This window comes from Ischnura elegans, chromosome 10 (genome assembly GCF_921293095.1).
Source record: "Ischnura elegans chromosome 10, ioIscEleg1.1, whole genome shotgun sequence".
NCBI classification, from domain to species: Eukaryota; Metazoa; Arthropoda; class Insecta; order Odonata; family Coenagrionidae; genus Ischnura; species Ischnura elegans.
The window spans coordinates 107485764-107506537 of record NC_060255.1 but is presented as its reverse complement, the minus strand read 5'-3'; the positions used below and the strand labels follow the sequence as shown (position 1 = coordinate 107506537).

Below are 20774 nucleotides of genomic sequence, written 5' to 3'. Positions count from 1 at the left end.
GATTATTTCAGGATCCTCATTCTTGCCAAAAACAGCGAGATCATCATCAATGTTTGCAAAGTCTTCGAAAGATACCCCTTCAATGTTTAACAATTGTGCGACTTCGCCCCATTCCTCCCTCTCCTCCGGCTGTGGGTCGTCTTGGACGTCCATCTCTCCGGGAAAGCCTGCCCTCCTGAAGCAATTCGTGATTACGCTCTTCTCTACTCCATCCCATGCAACACAGAGACGCTGAATGGCTTGCAGGATGTTCCACTTCAGTGACTTGATGTCTTCCGTGTTTCCTATTCTAGGTAGAAGATATTCAACCAGCTGCCTTCTATATGCCCTCTTCACGAGGGAAATAATCCCCTGATCGAGTGGTTGCACTTTGCTCGTGCAATTAGGGGGCAAATGTACGACTTTCACGTTTCTCAGTTTCATATCTGATGTGTTTGTGAGCGGTGCAGCCGTCAAGGAAAAGAAGAATTTTTCTATTTTTACCCCCCATGACTGCGTCAAGTGATGCGAGCCACTCTCTAAATAAAATTGCCGTCATCCACGCACTTTTTTTATTCCCATAACGGCATGGCAATTTTTTAACATGCTTGAAGCACCTCGGACTAGCAAATTTACCAATCACGAAAGGCTTCAACTTTTCTGACCCGTCAATGTTAGTGCAGAAAAGAACGGTCAATCTTTCTTTACTTCGTTTGCCCCCATGGCAAATTTCTCCCTAGGGTAGCTAACGTGGAGTCCGGAAGGAGATTATAGAAGAAGCTAGACTCATCGGCGTTAAAAATGTCTTTGGGATCATACCCAGCCACCAAGGAAGGCAAATTTTTCTTCCACTCCTCCACCACGGCCACGTCGACTGCTGCTTCCTCCCCACATACCCTGAGAGTCGTCAAATTCCACCGACGCTTAAATCTTGAGAGCCATCCATTAGAGGCGTGGAAATCATATATCCCTAATTTTAGGGCTATTGTTTTCGCCCGGTCCTGTAGGATGGACCCAGATAGCGGGATATTGGCACTTCTCACTTCCGTAAACCACTCAAATACTTTCCTGTCTAATTCGTCATTTTTGCATGACCGAGACCTCTTCCTTTCCGGACCAAATTTCTCAATACCATTTCCCATCTTGTGCCTGTTGGCAATAATTGTGGATGCCGGAATGTTAAATCTCTCCGCAATTGCCGTTTTTTTCTCTCCAGTGTCGACCGATTCCAAAATTTGCAACTTCGTTTCAATGGAGAGTTGTCGGCGTTTTTTGGTGGTATTGGCCATTTTACTGTTAAGGAATAATTATAATGATAAGGAAGGAAAAAAAATAACAGAAAAATACTCAATTTATAGAAAAATTAAGAAAGAATAATCTCAAAATATTTTCCAGTTCGTACCGTAGAAGCAAGTCCTGCAGTCACAATCAACTCGTGCAGCCGTTTCCACAGGTAATGACTAAAGCAGACTTGGACAGACTATTCCTATATTTTCTCAGCTCCTAATAATCAGTAAAGCGAACAGGGAATGAGTTCCAGACTTCAATTGTCCTCGCACACAGGAAAGATATTCGAGTCTGAAGAGTCGCATCTTTGTTACTACTGAATCCATTGCGATGAAGATAAAATAAGTTGAAGACTAGCCAAATTTTTTATATCATCAGTGATTCCTCGATAGATAAAAAATATTTGGTTTTGAGCAAAACGTAAAAGATGTCAAGTAACGTAAAAGATAAATTCTTTTACGTTACTTGACATTGCTGAGCGATGCCATCAGGTATGTACCATGCATGAAAATTTGGTTGGTCGGAGTTAGTGACTGGTCAAGTGGGGAACGGGTGCGCTGGAGGGACGTGGCGGGTTGGAAGGGGGGACGGGAAGAGGAAAGGTATGATGTGATAGGCAAGGCACCTCAGGCCATTCGTCATACCATGTCACTAGGAGAAAGGGTAGGGTAAAGGTACGGAAGAGGTTTATTGCCAAAGGTGATGGGAATTTACGGAAGGGAATAGGATAAAGCGCTAGAACGTAATAATTAGCCGTGAAAGTGGAGCTGCAGTTTTTGAGTACCAATATTTTGTTATCAAAAACGTAGTTAAAATGCTATATCTTGAAGGATCACTGATAATTTTATTCAAAATTGTGAAATAAATTGCCTTTAATTATTATACAATTGCAACAGATGAATTACTTTACGAGATGCAATACTTCAAAACATCTGTGATTTTAAAGGGCAAAATAATTTCATGACGTAATAGAAAAATTGGTAGAGAATCATCAAATAAAATGCTTTCAGTCTTACCTGTCTTCCGCAACGTATTCGCCCACTCCGTGTCACAAGTATTAAATTTCTTGGCGATCGGCGTGGAATCCAAATCCAGTGAACACCAACCAATGAAGTTTTGAATACTTCGCCATAGTAAACATACATTGTCAACTCCGACGGTTCCCACCATAAGAAAAAGTAGGTACAAATAAAGCCAATGCTTCACTCCCCGTTAGCTGAGAAGGGTGATAGAGGAGTGGATGAGTAATCAGTAGTTATCTTAGTTGACTATGGCCTTCACCGAGCAAGATCAGCAAGATCACATTACGTAGAAATCTTCTCAGGTTACCTTTCTGTACTGGGTTACAGCTGGCCGGCTGCCACTGTTACGCCCCCGCCCCTCTCGGTCCATTAGTCATCCGACCCGCTCTCACCCTCCAGCTACCTGGGGGGGAGGGGGAGAAAAAGGCAACTCCCCTCCCAACTTCGCTCGCAACAACTCCGAAGAGACATTTGATACGTACTTTCGGAACAGGGGTCGCAGAGTGAGTTGATACGAGACAAGCAGATGGTGGCGAGCCAGTTCTACATAGTATGACTTATCGGGGCCGTGTTACACTCTCACGCGTTTAGAAAATATGCATGTGAATCCAAGGGCTCGTTTGAGCTTGCGCCTTTTCCGATGTTGCCGTCGATACTATCTTCATTGCCTTAGCAGACACGTCAACGGCACCCTCCGCTGTAGTTCTACTTCCTGCTTATTACGTAAATATCTAAGGAAAAATTATAATATGTAAAATACTGCGTTTATTCTCAATAATTCGTTCTAGAGGGGCACTTTTCCTGTTTTGGGCCCAAGTGTGGACTTCGTTGTAGGGAGTTTTCGTAGTTAGAGAGGTTCGTTACGCGAGGTTTTTTTGCGTGCATTATCCATTGGAAGGAACCGGGACCGGGCCATTAACTTCGAAATAGAGGGGTTTTCTTAAAATTTCGTTGTATAGGGGTTCGTTGTATAGAGGTTTCACTGTATTTAGTTTTTTATTTGGATGAAGAAGAAGGGAATATTTCATATTTACAATGCAATTATCTAACAAAAATGAAATTATTCTCTGAGGCTGCATAGCCTCATACATATGAGCATTAGGTGAATTATCGTTAGCATAATCTTCTGTGCTGTGCATAAAAATACCAAATGAAGCAGTATTCATACTTGAGTAGAAAATATTTTTTAAAGTAAAATACAGACATGTGAAAGTATGTTTCAGACCACTCAACATGAATACAAGACAATGCATTCACCAAAATTAAGCTAAAGCAATCACAAAAACGTGTCATGTGACAATGTTGCAGTGTTTTATCTCTAGTGATTGTATTTTCAGTATTATTAAATGGAAATTAATCGTTTTTTTTTTCAAAATTTCCTGCTCTTTTCCTTCTAAGGTCATGTTTTTGAATATTTAAACTTTTCAGTTGAAATCAGGCAGATCAATGTACAGGCATCATTAGTCTGGGGTTGCTTAGCAAGTCAGTGGTTGAATTGCTTTCACAGAAAGCAGCCTAGGGTAAAATTGAAGTACGAGTGTCATCACTGTCGAATTCAAGGATCGAAAAAAGTAGGGTTATGTTGAATTTAAGGGAGCTAGGGAAGCGTCACTCATAACTGAACTGTAAAAAACTGTTTGAGTGAGCAGAGAGCATCACACGCCTTGGACACAAAATGGACTGGAAGCTGCAAGAGACCTAAAGGTGACCTACTTGTTAGGCGTTTATTGCTTCAAAAATTAAGAATGGATATCCATCTGAGTGACATGGAGAGCGTTGACTTAGAAACTACATGTGTTTCTACGAAAGTATAAAATATGAGAGATTTTTCTGAAAATTTAGTTGTATAGTAATCAATTTTTCAAAAAGTAAAAAAGCTTAAATATATTTCTGGCCATAGTTTAATCAACAATGCGCCTTAGGACACCTCTACAATGTAAATTTTCAAAGTGCAAGGTGGCCTTGGGGAAGTAACTCTCGTCTGAATGTTAGCTATTCACATGCTTTCAGCTTAGCACTGGTTCATAGTACTGCATTTAAATAATTTGAATGAGGGAAAACATTTTGGGAGGATGGGTGGGCTGAAGCACCCTAAGTCCCCTTCTTTCCCCCCCCCCACCCCCCCCCTGGCTATGTCTTGCATCCTTGTGCTTTAGTCTTGGAAACATTTTTCTTGCAGTGAAATTGAGAATTTTCCCATCCTTCTTTTGGCACAGGCATGGTGGCCGTCAATTACAGCCTCATGATTCGTCCGCAGCCAAAGGTGTTTAAAGCAGACCTCCCCTTCGTCTTTCATCTTGCTGGGAAAGGAAATGGGGATATTTTATTTGTTGGACTTTATAGGGGGTAGGGTAAGGCTTGATCTTTGCAATGATAGGATCATTTTCCCCATTTGATCGCACCTAGTCTTTACTTCTCTCCTGTAAAGTTCTTTTTTACTTCCTAATTTTATTTGCCCTACATGGAATTCATGGATAACTCAATTTACATGAAATATGAGTTAGTTTCATATTGTAATAAAACTAAAGCAGGATAATTTTTTTATGAAGATAGTTGGAGATCCTAAACATGCATTCTGTTATCATATAACAGCTACCATGTTATTTGCAGCTAATGGTATCAATGCCTGATGAGGTTCCTGATGATAGTGCAGTGGTGTCAATAGTAGTTGTACCAAATAAAACTATGTGCATTAAAATGTAGTTGCTGTTATCATTATTATAATGATCATCCATAAGGTTGCACCTGAAAATATTGAATTCATGAAGTTACTAAATGAAAAGTTTCTCTTGATTTCCCACAAATTAATTTCATGGCCTGTTAATACTTATGGTATAATGATCAATGCATCACAATTCCACGAGATTGAGCCTGAAACAAGTTTCTGTATTCTATAGAGTATTAACATAGTGATACAAACTGTAGAATTGAAACTAACTGAGTACAGAACTTGGATAAATTTTAAGTCCCTTATTCAGAGGTTCTGAAGCAGATAAAGGAATGGATATAGGAAGATCATGGAAGTGGTGAATCTTAATATGGTTATACGTACGTGTTTCATGATGTGAATAAGGTACCTGATTTAATTGAGTCACATTCATGCAGCGAGTGCTTCAAACAATTTAAAAGTTAGTTTCGATAGGTGATGGCAGAGCTCACCCAGGAATAAGCCACAGTTGGCATAGAACTCACTAGTATCTCAGTAAAAAATTGTATGGCATCTAATTGTGCTCACACATTTTCATATTTAGCGTCGCATGTTTATTATACATTTTATTTATTCTGTTCGCTTAGTGCTGAAAGTTGAAGTCATTAGTTATTTGCTGACATCATGAAATGTGACTATATCGAAAAATGGAGTGTCAGAGGAATAGCTGTCCCTAAGCTAGTGGTCTCCTCAGCAGATGTATTGCTGGTAGTCACCATGAGGGGAAAAATATCAGAGGAGGGTTAGGCCTCCAGGGACTCTGGCCCTGTGGTTGCGAGAGGTTGTGGGGAAGGCTTTGGGACTCTTCTGCTGGGTGGCAAAGGGGTGGTCACCCCCCAGAGCTCAAGAGAAATTTTTAAGTTTAATTTATTTTACTTAATTTAATTGATATTTATATAGAATATAGTGTATGTATTAATAAAATATCCCTCAGAAAGCCCTAAAACTCACGATTTTGAACCATTTATCTCAAAATTCCGTAATTTATTAATCTTGCACCTACCACTTATCCTGGTGGGTATACCATACCCCCACACACCTTGGTACATATTAGTTGCACCTAATCCCCCCCCATTCTTAATTCCTAGCTGCACCACTGATCTCACCCTCCCCTTGTTGGCCAGTGGATCTTATGGATGTGTACTCGATTTTTAAGGTGGAAAATGGAAAAGGAAAGATGAGTATCCATGATAATATTCCATTGGTCTCTGCAATAGTGCATATTTCTGCCATGGAAGTACCTAGTGCTCCTCCATTCCTTGAGTGAGAGCTGGAACCCTTGGCTTTGAGCAACCACTGCATCTGATTTTTTATAGTCACCACAAGCACTTGAATCTGCTATCACTACACTGCTGAGGCATCTTCTTCCACTGTGGAGTGTTTTTGGCTTTAGAGGACAAGATGGTTTATGCAGCAGAGCATGCAATGCCACAAGGCTGAATGCTTGTGTGAACAACACTTCAGTCCCGTAGCTAAATCCTCAGCTTTGAATTCTTGAGCATTCATCAGGGTTTTTCTTTGAACGATGTCTTCAAGATCAATTTGAGATCTGTCTTTGATTGAGAACTGAGAGTACATTCTTGGTGGCGGCTCTATGAAGAATTTTGGAAATATGTATTGAATTGCAACATTTCCTTGATCTATTTTATGTCACAGCGATGGAGTTTGTGGCAGCCTATGGTTTTCTTTACCTGCGAAGACCAAAGATTTTCAAAGCAGATGGTCCTTTCATCTTTTACCTGACAGACAATGTAGATCGGAATATTGTATTTGCTGGAAGCTGTAGGGAATTGGGCAATGTGTAACAATTCGCATGAAGGGACTTCATATCCCATTAATAATACAACTACATGTGTAGTTGTGACTGAGCCAGATAAAAAATTAATTTAGTGAAGTTAATACTTCCCTTATGTGCTCAAGAACCATTATGTTAGTTGACAACTTTATGTATAAGGGTTTGCCCCCTAATCTCAGAAGAGGAGATAGCAATATTTTCTTTTGATATGAATGGAGTAGCATTTAAAGAGACAATTTTAGACAGAAGAGCAATTTTTATGTTGTTTAGAGACATTCTGTTCTCAATATGCCAAGCAGCCATACTATTTAGATCAGCCTGAGCCACCACAGACAAATCCTGATCAAAGGAAATTAGATGGTTGGTATTATTGGCGTACAAAATAAATTCCCCTGTTACAGTGCATTTAGGAAGATCAGTAACCCACTACAAAAACAGTGGTGGTCCTAGTATGGATCCCTGTGGAACACCTTTTCCAATTTTATTTTTGCTTAAGGAAACCATTTAGATTGGAAATTTAATGCAGACAAACTGACACCTTCCAGATAGATAAGTAGGTTTAATGAAGTAACAAATCTGAAGTCTTGAGATTAGGGTTGTTTTCCTTCATCTGCATTCAAGGGTGGCTATTAAAATATGATTTTCCCTATATGCATGACTTAAATTTGAACCCCTGACTCCTGGACTTGGAAGTAATTTTAAATCATTCCAAAACATTCGCATTTGTATTTCAATTATTATCCTGTGAAATTTGATCCAATTCCAGTTCATGATATGTTACAGTTCCATTTGCAAATAGGTAATTCAGCACATAGCCTGGGAATTTTGAAGAGAATTTCACTTTCTTTAAGTGTCTTGGGATCTCTGGAAATATCTTTACATATTAAAGAGGATGTCTGTTTGTCTGAGCGCTATGCGTTTCCATACAACTGCACAGATTGCGGCCAGTTAGAGCATGGGTGCATCTCATGCTGCCAAGCCTAGTAGCGCCACTTTTGGTTGCGTCTGCCACTTCCTTTGCATCGTTTTCTCATTACCGTTTGTTAGGACACGTCATACAATTTCTGCTGGTGGACATCCAGCTGGGTAAGCACACAAGTTGACACACCCAAAAAGATAATCTGAAAATCCTGCCATGTGGCCAGGTATTCCAAGGTCCGGGATTCCCACTTCTCGGTATATTATTCTTCCTGAGGAACACTGGGTAGCCTATTAGTCCTCGGATGATAGGAAGTCATAGGATGATACTTCCTCATCTGCTTACCAATAGATACACAATAAAATTTTGAACCAATGAACCTCTCTAATCATTTCACAAGCTTCATGGTAGAGAAATTGTGGTAAAGTCCTGACCGCACACAATATAGGTATTAATTATTCTCGGAAAAACATATATACTCCCACATCAAAACTTTCTGATCTGAAATTTTCAGATCTGGAACACCTAATTTCAGGTCTGCAATTGGACAGATGGAACTGATATGGACTCAGAAGGTAAAAGATATGGAAAAGATAAAGCTTGAATAAAACATATGAAATCTATTTGGAATGGCAACCAATCGGAAATTAAATAGGGAACAGATTTTGAATGAAAGAAATTGATAGGGAATGGTAGGGGACAGCTATTTCCATGGAAATGGTCAGGAACCAGTGGGATACTGATATTGATTATTTTTCCTGGGGGTGGACCAGGGTCTGACTGTAAACAGTCTTCTCATATTTGGGATTAAAAGAAACATGCAACAATTACTCAATGAAATATAATCTTAATTTTATCATTAAAGTTATTAATATGTAGGTTAGGAAATTTTTAGATTTAAATATAAAATTGATTAGTATTTGTATTAAAAATTTCACCTATTTTTCAAGGATCTGGGGGGGCACATGCCCCCTTGAACACTCCTCCTAAACAATCACTGTGAAGTCAATTAATTTTGTTGAATCTTCATGCTCATGGGAGCATGTGTAGTTTTGCATCATGACTTTCATTGCCTGTACATGTGATTGTTCTATTTATTTGGCACAGGAAAGGTAGTGAAGAGAGCAAAGTGTCTCCCTTGTCCACGGCGAACAATTTTCAAAGCAGATCGTCCCTTCGTCTTCCATCTTGCCGAGGAGAGAGTGGAGGGTCAAATTTTGTTTTCTGGAAATTGTGTAGTTTTTTGTGACAACTAATATTCTGTATTTAAGCTCTTATGTAGTCCATTCAATCTCTATCGCACCCATATGGTTACAATTCAGTGGTTAGAATGCAGGTCTATGATTCTCTTTGAGTGATTTGAGGTGCTTCTACAATGTATAGTTGTGTGTGAACACCTTTAATGTGGGTTGATATAATATAATTGTTCTGTAAGTAAAGTAGCAATTTTACTGAAGTGGTTTTTTTTCCCAAAGTCTCCTCAAAATGCCTGACTTCATTGCCAGCATATGAAACACCAAATGCCCTGGAAGATTTCACGGGCGCTAATTTGGAGGCCTGAGAAGTTTTGATTATGTTCTTCATCTCTTATTTAATCATGTTGTGGTGAAATGTGATCTGACTCTAATTTTTGGTTGTGAATTTACATTGAACAGTCATTCTCATTTAAGTTCATAGGTAATTCCATGGCAACAAAAGTATCATTGGCTATGAGTTCAGCAGGGCTATTCTGTAACAGATAGCGGCTCAGCTATCACGACGAAGATGCTATTTCTGGCGCAATATTACGCCCCCCAGATTCACTATCTCAAAATAGCGGCCCCTAAGCGGAATTTGGGGTCGCTTTATAGCATCGACAATAACGCCAGCATTTGGCTCGCGTTATTCCGATAGCGGCCCCTACCAGGGGCGGAGTTTTGTACACGTCCAATAATATTTCTCGATTCTTTGCAATAAACAAATGAGGCACTCCGAAAACGCAGCAGGATACTCGGCAGCCCGGGAAGAAGTTAAAAATACGATGTGGCTTGTGTTTGGAGATTTTTATCGGATATTTTCTAGCCTAAGTAAATAAGCGTCTATATTCAAGGGTTCAACAGTCGACGACGGAAGAATATCGCCAATTTTTGAGCTTAATATATCGGAATTTACAAGTATAATTGTCTTGAAGAGGACTTCGTCCGCTACGCACTATTCGTTCACCTACGCCTATAATGATTATACTCTTATGATTAGTGGTGACGAAATTATTTTTACTAGTATATACGTTCATCTTCAGCCACGGCTTGTTTACATCGTTTGTCTCATTGCTCACCGTAATTCTACGATGTCCACAGTTAATGCACAGTTGTCCACACGGGTAATTATTTAATTATAAAACATTTTTGTCACTTGAAATCACATTTTAGGCCATTTAAAATGCATCCGTTGAGGAAAACTGCTGTTTTCTAGATTTCGCGGATGTCATGGAAGGAATCATCGCGAGTGTTGTGATTGTGAACTCGCGTGACATACTTTACGGTTTCTAATACCAATTCCTCGAGCAATGATTATGGAAGTGTTATCATGTTTGCATTTTGATACCATTTCCATGTTACTTCAAACAACTATTGGCGTTGATATGACTCGGACTAAATATACTAGTACAGTGTAAATTTGTGATATGCCGCAAGAGGAATGATGTTGAAATGAAATATATGCAGTTTTATGATGAATAATTCATTAAATGTTTCCTTGTTTCGAGCAATCATTCTGTTTATTTGCCCCTTTCTTCCGTTGGAAATCACGGTACGTACTTATTAGTAAATATTAGTATGCATTGCCAATTGCAGCAGTGCTGCCTGCGCTGTGTGATAGAATACTCGCAAGGGCATTGATTAAGGTAGGAGAGATATTTTCATGTTAAATCCCATTCTCTGCTGATGAGCTTGATCATAAATACGATAAATACTGTAAGAAATTTTCGTCGTCTGCAATGCGCGGAACTGTTTTCGACCGTCATTTGTATCTTGCTCTCGGAGATCTTGGATTTGCAGGTAATATCATAAAACCTAAAATTGGCTTTCGCTGACCGCTAGATAACGATGGAATAATTTAAAAAAAGATATTTTAATCATTATTATGTCTAATAATTAGATATTTATAAATAACTTAATGAGTTACTCGACTTGTATTACTTGCCCTACACTAATTTTCATACCGACTACAGATTTCACGGGGGCGATATATTACGCCCCCCAAAATCGGCGTAATATAACGCGATGCAATTTGCAGAATCAAAATCGATGCCATTTGAAAGAGGGAAATAGCGGCGGCGCAATAAAGCGCCCCCAAGATACAGAATAGCCCTGCAGGCATATTTACAACAGGACATTTTGACAATTAGAAATCTTTGAGAAAACTAATCATGTGGACCTGTAATCCAAAAATTTCTAAAATGTCAGTATAATGTCATTTACTGTATTTCTCTGAATACTCTTGATTATTTTTTGAGGATTTCTTCAATATATAACCAATATTAAACTGAGAAAAATGTAAACTGTGATCTTTAAATGTATTTTTAATTGCCAAAGCACAATTATTGCTGTGGCCTTGCATGCGATTGAATACAGTCCAAGGGAACTGGATATTTCTTCTCACTGTGGCATGTTTACACTGTAACCAGTCAGGGTCAAAATAAGGATGAAACGGAATAGTGGAAATGAAGCCAATGGTAGTAGTAGTAGTTGATTGAAAGTGAAAAGTAGAGATTGCATGAGTCACGTCCAGGTGCTCGCCTGCATAGACAGTTTGCTGCACTTAATAGCGCAGTGTGAATACGAGCATAATGACATTATCCCTCCTAAAAAGATAGTGGTCAAGTGAAGGAAGCTCTCAATGAGTCTGTAAAGCAATCTAAAATAACATAGTACTGTAAGTGCATAGATAACAATACATATTGTGTCATTTTCTTAAATTATGAACATTGAAAGAAATTAAATGAAAGAGTGGATAATCAGTGATGAATGTCGCCAAATTTTTCCAAATTAAAGTAAGACAGATGAAACTTTCTCTGGCTTCCAACTGGGTCATAATCCAATGCTTTTGGCTCCATGCCTGGCATGCAAAAAAAATGGATTATCGCGATGAGATCCAATTGAGCTGCATCTCCCCATTATTAGCCCAGATAGTCCATGGACATTTTTGAAAAAAAAGGGGACTATAATCAGATGAATACGGTGATATGTACCAGTTTTTCCCACATTTTAATGATGTCACTTTCTTGTTTATTGCTTCTTTCTTTGCCCTTACGTGAAAAATCTGTTTTTACTGCAATCTTCCAGATTAGCTATATCTGATTACAACTTTCAACACAGATCAGAACAAGTTGACTGAATGATGAATGATTTCTAGTTCTTCAGAGGCAGTATGTACTGCCAAGGGGGCGTAATACCCATAAGGATAATGCGTATAGGTTTTGATACATCAGTGCCATCTATGCCAGGGGTCCAAGGCTGCCGTGAAGTTTGAATGCACATCTCGGCGGGTGTTCTTTTACGCGTCACGAAAGGGCGTGCTCATGAACATACATTTATGTATACATGTACATAAATGTATGTTCATGGGCATGCTATTCAGGCTTAATAATGCTACTGCAATTGCGAGAAACTTAAAAGCAATGAATGTAGGAAAATCTTCCTGACGAACTTCCCCAGGTTACTTAACTAGTAACCATTATACAAGATTAATGTACAAAGTCAACTGGCGATCTGGTGGTTGGTAAGAATAATGATCTCGGAAACTTACTTCAGTGGACATGGGTATTTATTGATACAATAACTGGTAAAAGAAATACAACAATAACAATTTAAATATTACATACTAGAGGTGAAATCTGTGGAAGTTAACAATTCTACAAACACATGAGATGCACAAGCAACAAATATCAATGACAACATGAGAGATGAGCAGCCTTTGCGTAATAGTAGACAGATTTCATTACTTAAGTAAACACTCCACACTTATAGACAAAGAGGGTGACCCAATTTTCCTTGAGGTAGATGTATCTTGCAACAGCTCTGGGACAGGGAAAATAATGCTAATCCTGAAACCATAGACCATAACAACACTTAACTAGAAATAAGCATGCAAGTTTGAATATCATTTCATGGAAGATAATTATTCAATTATGGAGGATGACATTATTTAAATTAAGAGAGAGATTAAAGGAGAAGGACATTATTTCGTAGGAAGTAGTTCATGACGAGTACCCATTAAGATAGCATATCTTGGCAGAGGAGTCTTAAAATGAAAGGTTCTTAGAAGTTAATATCCATCACTTATGCGAAAGAAAGTATTCCAAAATTTTGGAATACACTCTTACTTAAGTAGACAACGAGAAAAGTGATTAATATTTTATACCAATGTAGTAGAAATTAAGTTCTTACTTCAAAATGAAAGAGAAAGTTTTAAGAAATGTAAACATTGTAGAACTCCTAATGAATTATGCTCAATTGATGACAATTAAACAGTTGAAAGGACAAATTTCAAATAGCAAATTAAATACATAACCAAGAAAATGATTAGCTTTAAGCAAACCAAAGCATAGCAGTAGCGATTCCTGAGTAGCTTGAACACTAGAAAAACTGCAAATACAATGAAAGACATATAGAAAGATAAGGAATACAAGACACCAATAAATGTTGAAAACATGAGAAAAGGTTAGCTAATCACAGGTTGAAATCAAAATGGAATAATGAAGGAAACAAATTACTCACATTTTTATCACCAAATACATTTCATACCCATGCAATTTAGCAATAACCAAGATCATTGAGACTCATATTCTTCATCGAGCACATTCCAAAATCGTAAGGGACACTGTAAGCAATAAAAAAAAGTCTGCTGTTAACACTAATAACTATCAATACGCCTTAATATCGCCTTTGTTTACAGCGAAATTCAATATGGCAGCCCCCAGTTCATTACTGCTCAGAAAAACAGGCTACACCAGCGCCTCTATGTTGGGTTGGCCGTTGGACCACTGGGGCCCCGGAAAAATCAAAACAAAAGAGGTTTTCTACATGATATATCGCAGTTATATATATTGCACATGGGACAGACATTGTATAGGACAGACAGGAAGAGATTTCAACACGAGATTTAATGAACATAGGAAGTGCATCGCCCACAGTAACCCAACTTCGATGGTGGCCAAACACATCATTGAGAGCGGCCACAATCCAAACTTCACAACCAAAGTGCTCCATAAACATATCAAAGGGAGGAAATTAGACGCCTTGGAACAATTAGAGATCCACCAACATAAACATTCCCAGGTTTCCCTTCTCAATGACCACCTCTACCTTTCAAAATTGCCCTTGCTTTCCATTAAGTTCCAATAGTGCGTTTCCCAGAAGTGTTACAATCCCCCCCCTCCTGTCGCCCACTCGACGTGAAAGAGATCCCACAAGAACCATACAGTGAATCCTAACCGCCGACCCCCCGCCCCCCACCTACACACCCTCAGAAGAACGCATCCCCGAAGACCCTACTAATCCGCACGGCAGCCCACGGGCACAGAAGACGTCTTTCCCCCCCCTTCCACACCATTCATGGATGGCCCTCGGAAACACCCGAAGATAAGAAGACCGCCACGTGTATTCAAATGCATTCATTTCTATGTTCAAGTTTGTTAACCCGGGAAAAAACCCTTCAATTCCCAACCTTTTTACCTCCTCTGGTTTTTCCACTCTCCCCTCCCCCCCCCACGCATTGCACCCCTACCCATTCCAACCAGCTCCTTGAGGACCTTCCACCCCATTTCTCCTCTCTCAGTTGTTACTTGAAAATGATGTAGTATCATTGAAACTCGAGTCGAAGTAAAATTTTATTTTTGTGGAAAATTGCAAGTCAATTGTTTCATTACCTTTTTGAGTTGTTTGTACTACTCCGTGCCAGTGTGACTGTTGTTTTTTTGTCCTTATTAAGGTCATGAGTTTGATGGTGTACGTGTTGAGATCGAGTATTAAATTATTGATATGTAACCATTCAAAAGGATTTATTTGAAAAATATACTGGGTCTTATTCAGTATGACTGGAAATGATTTTATAAAATTATCATGTGTTCAGTTGAAAAACGTGTTTGTGATCAATTGGTGTATTCCTGTTGCATAACATGTACTTTGATTGTGTTTGTACTTGTGTCTCGATGATTTGTGTAGTAGGTACTTTCTTAGAATTTGGATAAATGAGTGGTATAACTAAAAGTATGGGTGCAGGATGTCCATGCATTATAATTTCAAAAACCTATACTCTGTCTGTCACTCGATTCATCATCAATCAATCAATCATTCTCACAATGACAATAAGCCCATCTCTGTTGAAGTGTTTGGCTGTCTTTACAATGCCAGTGGCTTGGCCAATAATTCATGGGAAGTCTGATGTGTCTCTGAGGCCTGGAGCACTTTCCTTTCATATTTTGAGGGATTAGTGGGAAAGATTGATGGCATGCTATCCAAAATAGCATCGTGACTTGATAGCAGCGTGTAACAAAGACTGCTATCCTTCCAGGCAAAGAGAAGGATGGAATTCGTGCTGAAATTCAAATTGGAATGCACAAAGTTATGGTATCAATGCACACTAATGACAATTTTGGAAGGCTCCACTAGAAAATGCTGAGAATTTCCTACAGAAAAGTCTTTCAGGTCTCAAAAGTAAAAGTGAATAATTTTGTAACTGTGGGAGATTGAAAGTATGATAACGTTATGGTTTAGAGGGTAATCACAAATTTAATACCATATTTTGAAATGCAGAAGTAGCAGCTTGTAAAACTAAATAATTGAACCTGTGATTTTTGGAAACAAAACTTTACGTCGAGTTTACCTCTTTTATGGAATAGGCCATTACATCACTGTAGTGCTAAGGAACTCATTTCAATGACACTCTAAAACTCATCTCATCTTTTTCAGGTATCTCTTTTGTTTTGGAGTCGTTAGTTCTACATCAACTAGTTTTCAGAGCCAACAGGCCTTTCCTCTTCGTCTTACGTGAAAATTTGTCTGGAATTAATCTGTTTTCTGGGAGATTTTTGGGAACCCCATCTAATTAAGGTTGCATATTGATAATAATTATTATAGTAATAACGATTATGATAATGATAATTTATTGATGCAAACATTACAGGTTATAGCATCATGTACAGTTGTATGTGAATCTGTGGCTTGTCATAACAAAATTTAAAAAATTAAATATATTCATCCATTACAACATGGTACATTTCTAAATTTTGCTAATGAATTTTCTCAAAAAATACCACTGCGATGCATAAAAATGTATACATCGTATAATTTATCAATCCTCATTCAAAAACTCAGCCATAAAATAATAGCAGTTTTCAATCAACATAGACATTATTTCTCCTAAATTTTTCTCATTAATTTTTCCTAAACAAAACATCATTAATTATACTGTAACAGCCTCTGACCCACTTGGATAAATTTTTGAATCAGGAAAAATTCATACAATCAAAATCCTTGCAAATCTCTCCTGCCCGAGATCCAAAATGCAAACCTCCAGTGTCTGAAAAAATGCAAAGGACCCGAAAAAAAGGAATAAGGGTCACACCATTCAATTTCTTGTATTCCCTGGTTTTAGTGCTGCAGCAGCGTGGATGAAAATGGATGTGGGATGCGGTGTTATTCCTTGACTTTCTCTCTTTTCTCTCTCCCTCTCTCTCATTTCTTGACCCATGAATACGGGTGATACACACTCCAGTTCATCTCAACCACACATTATTTTTTCAGAAACTGGCTATGCAAGTACATATCATTCTTAAAATCAGTGAATCAAGAATGATTAGGGGCACTCGCTACAGTCCAGCCAGCGAGAATTGTGCGATGGAAGTTCAAAAGGGGAGAAGGAGAACCTTGTGCCAGCTGGGTTCGCTGCCAAATACTGTCCCCCTAATGCACCTCACACCCTCGGGTAGTCATACAATGTTGTCACATGCAAGTGAAGCGCTGAAACAAGCCTTATCCACCAAAAAAAGCCCTTCCTTTCTTCAAATCACCAAAACAAAGTATTCTTCCTTTGGGTCCTACACGCTCGTCGTCCCTTCTGGCTCCTTTATTAATGGATGCCTTTTGTTTACATGTGAGATTGGCATTTCCCTTTCTTACCTGGCAACCTTGCCCCCAAACCCTTCTCTCTGTCGTCGGACTACTCTCAGCGGCCGAACTCTAGTTGGCAGAGAGCGTGGCTGCTGATTGAGGGGTCTCAGGTTCAAACCTCGGATGAAACCTTTGTTCACCCCCAAACAAATGCTCACGTGCGAGGCGCACCAGAGAAATGATCTCACCCCCTTTTGCGCTGAGTGTAAGAAATTCACATGCCTATGGCTTCCCCTCCACCTGTCCTTCAATGATAATTTGCATTAGTCCATCGGGTCCCATGATGCGGTCAACTTAATTGTCCTGTCTTCTACCCAAGGTTTTCAAAAGTCCTCTTCTCTGCTACTCTTCTTAGAAGTCCGCATTACTCACACAATCTATCCATTTGATCATCATCGTTCTTCTGTGACACTAGATTTCAAAAGCCGCCCAACCATTACAATGCTTAATTTACCCATCCAGTAGAGTATTTTTACTCCCATATGGTGGGGAGAGAATTCCTTTGGATTTGGCCAGTGCTTGTGTATGTTACATGTTTGTAAATGTTTCCTCCTCATGTTGTGATTATATTAAATTTTAATCTGAATGAATGAGTTTTGATGTCATTAACGTAGTTCATTATTTCATGCAATTCATTCATAAATGTTCAATACATAGCAAAGGTAATGTCCACATTTTTATTTGTTTCATTATGGCCCTTGATGATTACATGTTGTTGCTTCATGTTGTAATTAACATGTTGTAATTATTATTTTAATATGTGATCTTTTTGTTTTTCATGTAGTAATCCTTTTCATTGTTTGTAAGTGTATATTATATATATATATTTTATTTTTGACAATGTCTATTGTGATTTATATCATTTAACGACTAATAAATTGATTGATTGATTGATTGATTCTAGTTATATTATGGATACTGCAGCCTTAATAATTTTCCCATCCATGTGTTCTCCCATGTTTGATTGTCGGGTAAATACGTATAACCATAATATGTACTATCGTTTTCAAAAGTATGTAGACACCCACGAGCCCCACTTAACTGATGTGGTAGGGTCGGTAAAAACTTGGAAGGTTGGCACATGAGGTAGCCTGCATCTCTCACCAGTACGCCAGCAATAGCCGACGAGGACGGACGCGGGGGCGACCGGGCTAGCGAGACAGGAGTCCAACTACAGGCTCAAATGCCCTAGCGGATAGAATGCACTGAGGAAACTCACGTCCACGCACAGGTTGGGCCTTCGGAGTGTTTTCTTGCGAGCTCCGGGGCGAGGATTTCCTCTCTTCCGAGTGCATTTGATGCACTGAAGTTATGGGGGGGATTCGAATCTGAGCCAATTGCATTTTTTTTATTTTGTTAAAGGTCAATTGATAACATCAACATAATAGATATAGTTTACTCGATAATAAAATTAACACCGAATTTTTTAGGGACTAATTTTTTAACATAAATGACTCAATCTGCATTAGCACATTTATTTCAAAGCAAGTTTATTCAAAGAGTGGAAGTAAGCAGGGAAAGTGGCAGAGGTTGTATTTTATCCTTGCTGTTGTCGAATTTCCATTGATAAAAATCTCTACTCATATTAGGGACAATACTCAATGAATAGCCAGATACACTCGTTGTTGAAATCAGAATGATATCCCTAGAGCATGAGCGTTTTAACATTGGGAAGATAGGGATGCGTTCCTGGTAGCATAGGTCTTGGGTATTGAATTTCCTCTAAAACATGTATATTCCCATAAATAGCCTTAGAAAACATTATTTATATAAATGTTTATAGTTTAAAACATCTTTAAAGATAGTATGCACGCATTTGAAGACTTATATTCACGTTAAAAAAAATTCTTACGTGCTTTTGAAATTCCCTCCTGTCGTGCGGGTGGGCTAACATCTGCTATCTCAGGGGTTTGTAATGCATTGCCGGCAGTTGACGATTTTTCAAACCAGTCTAAAAACAACTATTGTGTCACCCAGGCCCTTTTGTCGCTCATCGAAATGACAGGCAAATGCTACTTTGAATGCCATTTCATAGCTAGCGGAGTTTATGAATGATTAATCATTTTAATTTGAAGTCCTCCGAGTCATTAGCAGCTACGTGAAACAGTCTTTAAATGCCTTGAAATCTGACCCAGGTTTTCCTTCCCTGAAAATGAATGAACGAGATTGCATTCTTTTCCAAAATAATATTGTCTCGTCAACACTAAAAACTGGTTGAGGGGGAAAGGAGCCACTTTCAATCACAGCTTGGAGTTCATCAGAAAATGTTGCGGTGACTGCGCTATCAACAGTTGCATATTCACCTGATATCGCCGCACTGAAAATACCTGCTTGCCGTTTAAATTCTGGAACCAACCGGAGCTTTCACTTAATGTCTCGGAGCGATTACCACTCTCGTCTTTTTGTACTGATTCTCTATGAACTTTCCGTATGTGTAGACCGCTTGGTTGAAGTTGGTGCGGCTGAGGTCACTGATGTTTTAACTTCGTCTTTATTCAGAATAAGGCATCGTGCGTTTAAACTTCCGCGCAATATCGCTTTGACGCTCTCCATTTTCAAAGCAATTGACCTCTTTGAATTCCTCTTCTAGGTTTATAGTTTTTCTTGATAAATTCTTGATTTTTCTACACGCATTCCTATTTTTTGCCATATTCTCTTGGTTTTTACTCTGTATGGCTCTATCAAAATCACCTTCTACTGCTGAACTGTATTCCTGAGACGCAGAAGGCCTACGACTGCGGGGAGGGAACGAAGCCATTGTGTTTGAGTCTCTATAGCGGACCCTTTTATGTGTTGATGCTATTCATGCGCAACTCGGCCACAGCTCCATTTCTCCCCCGTGAATACCGATGACCTTGAAGGCTTTAGCGTAGACGGCGTCGACCCTCTACCTGGAAGTCAATCGCCCGATAACCTATGACGGCAAAAATACGTCTCAAACCGTATTGCTGAAAAAAATCATTTTCACTAGCCCCATGCTTAATTAACGATCTAAATTATTTATTATCATTCTGTTATGGAGACGAGATAAATTACTTCGGTAGGCCGGCTATCTGGACCCAGTGACGAGTAATACTTTTGGCCATAGAACAGCAATGGATTTCGATTTACATATAAACAAAAAAGAAGCTATGAGGCAAGCAATAATATTAATATGCGTAAAATGATAGAAATTTCGTGTGTACTTCGCGCAAGTTCACGTTTTATCACGAGAGCGTTTAAGATTTTTGATTAGGCTACACTGCGTTGCAATGTTTCCCCGAGGAACGTATTTGCGCTATATCGAAATTGCGCTAATCGAAATTGCGCTATACGAGACATGGGTGTACATCATAGTAGCAGAAAGAATTCCCTCGAAACTCATTTCAATGACAATTATTGTTTACTCTCTTTCAGGCCTTCATTTCACACTTCTGTGCTAGAGCCATCTAGTGTTCAAGGCTGATAATCCTTTCATCTTCATGTTAAGGGAAAATTTGTCTGGAATTACCATGTTTTCTGGAACACTGTTGAAAATTCCATCCGTTTAAGATCGTATATTAATGTGCCAATGAGGATGCTTTCCTTCATCAACACAAGTTGAATCATGACACAGTTTTTTATTTCCTCTTTGCCTGTGTACTCCCCGCTGTCTTAATATCTGTCTTGAGCTAGGTGTCAAAAATAGGTACTTCTAGGAAATTGGAAAACTTAACAGATTAAAGGAGGTTCTTTGCACGGCCCTTGTAGATATCTTCAAAAAATCAGGGTTGAATTTGCTGCTCACAAGGCTTTCCAGTGTGTTTTCCTGCCATTGCATAGTTACTTAATTGCAAGCATTCTATTCACCCTCATTGCCATATAGCCCATCAATCATGAGAATGGTTTTATGTAGCTCTCTTCTCAACTCTCCTGTCGACTGATCTTTCACACTTAC

General features: G+C 38.9%; 1 protein-coding gene across 4 annotated transcripts in view; it reads left to right on the top strand.

Moving 5' to 3' along the window:
* LOC124166793 (leukocyte elastase inhibitor-like) overlaps positions 1-20774 on the top strand; it is a 114667-nt gene that overhangs the window by 79896 nt on the left and 13997 nt on the right. The window contains exon 8 of one of the 4 annotated variants that reach the window (XM_046544481.1): positions 15659-15986. The exons of 1 other annotated variant lie outside the window; for it this stretch is intronic. In XM_046544481.1, coding sequence (XP_046400437.1) covers positions 15659-15798 — 140 coding nt within the window. In that variant the 3' untranslated portion in view covers positions 15799-15986. Of the gene's footprint in view, positions 1-4504; positions 4991-8816; positions 9161-15658; positions 15987-20774 lie in introns of those variants that run through there. 2 more of the 4 variants (XM_046544475.1, XM_046544484.1) reach the window with 2 other exon arrangements.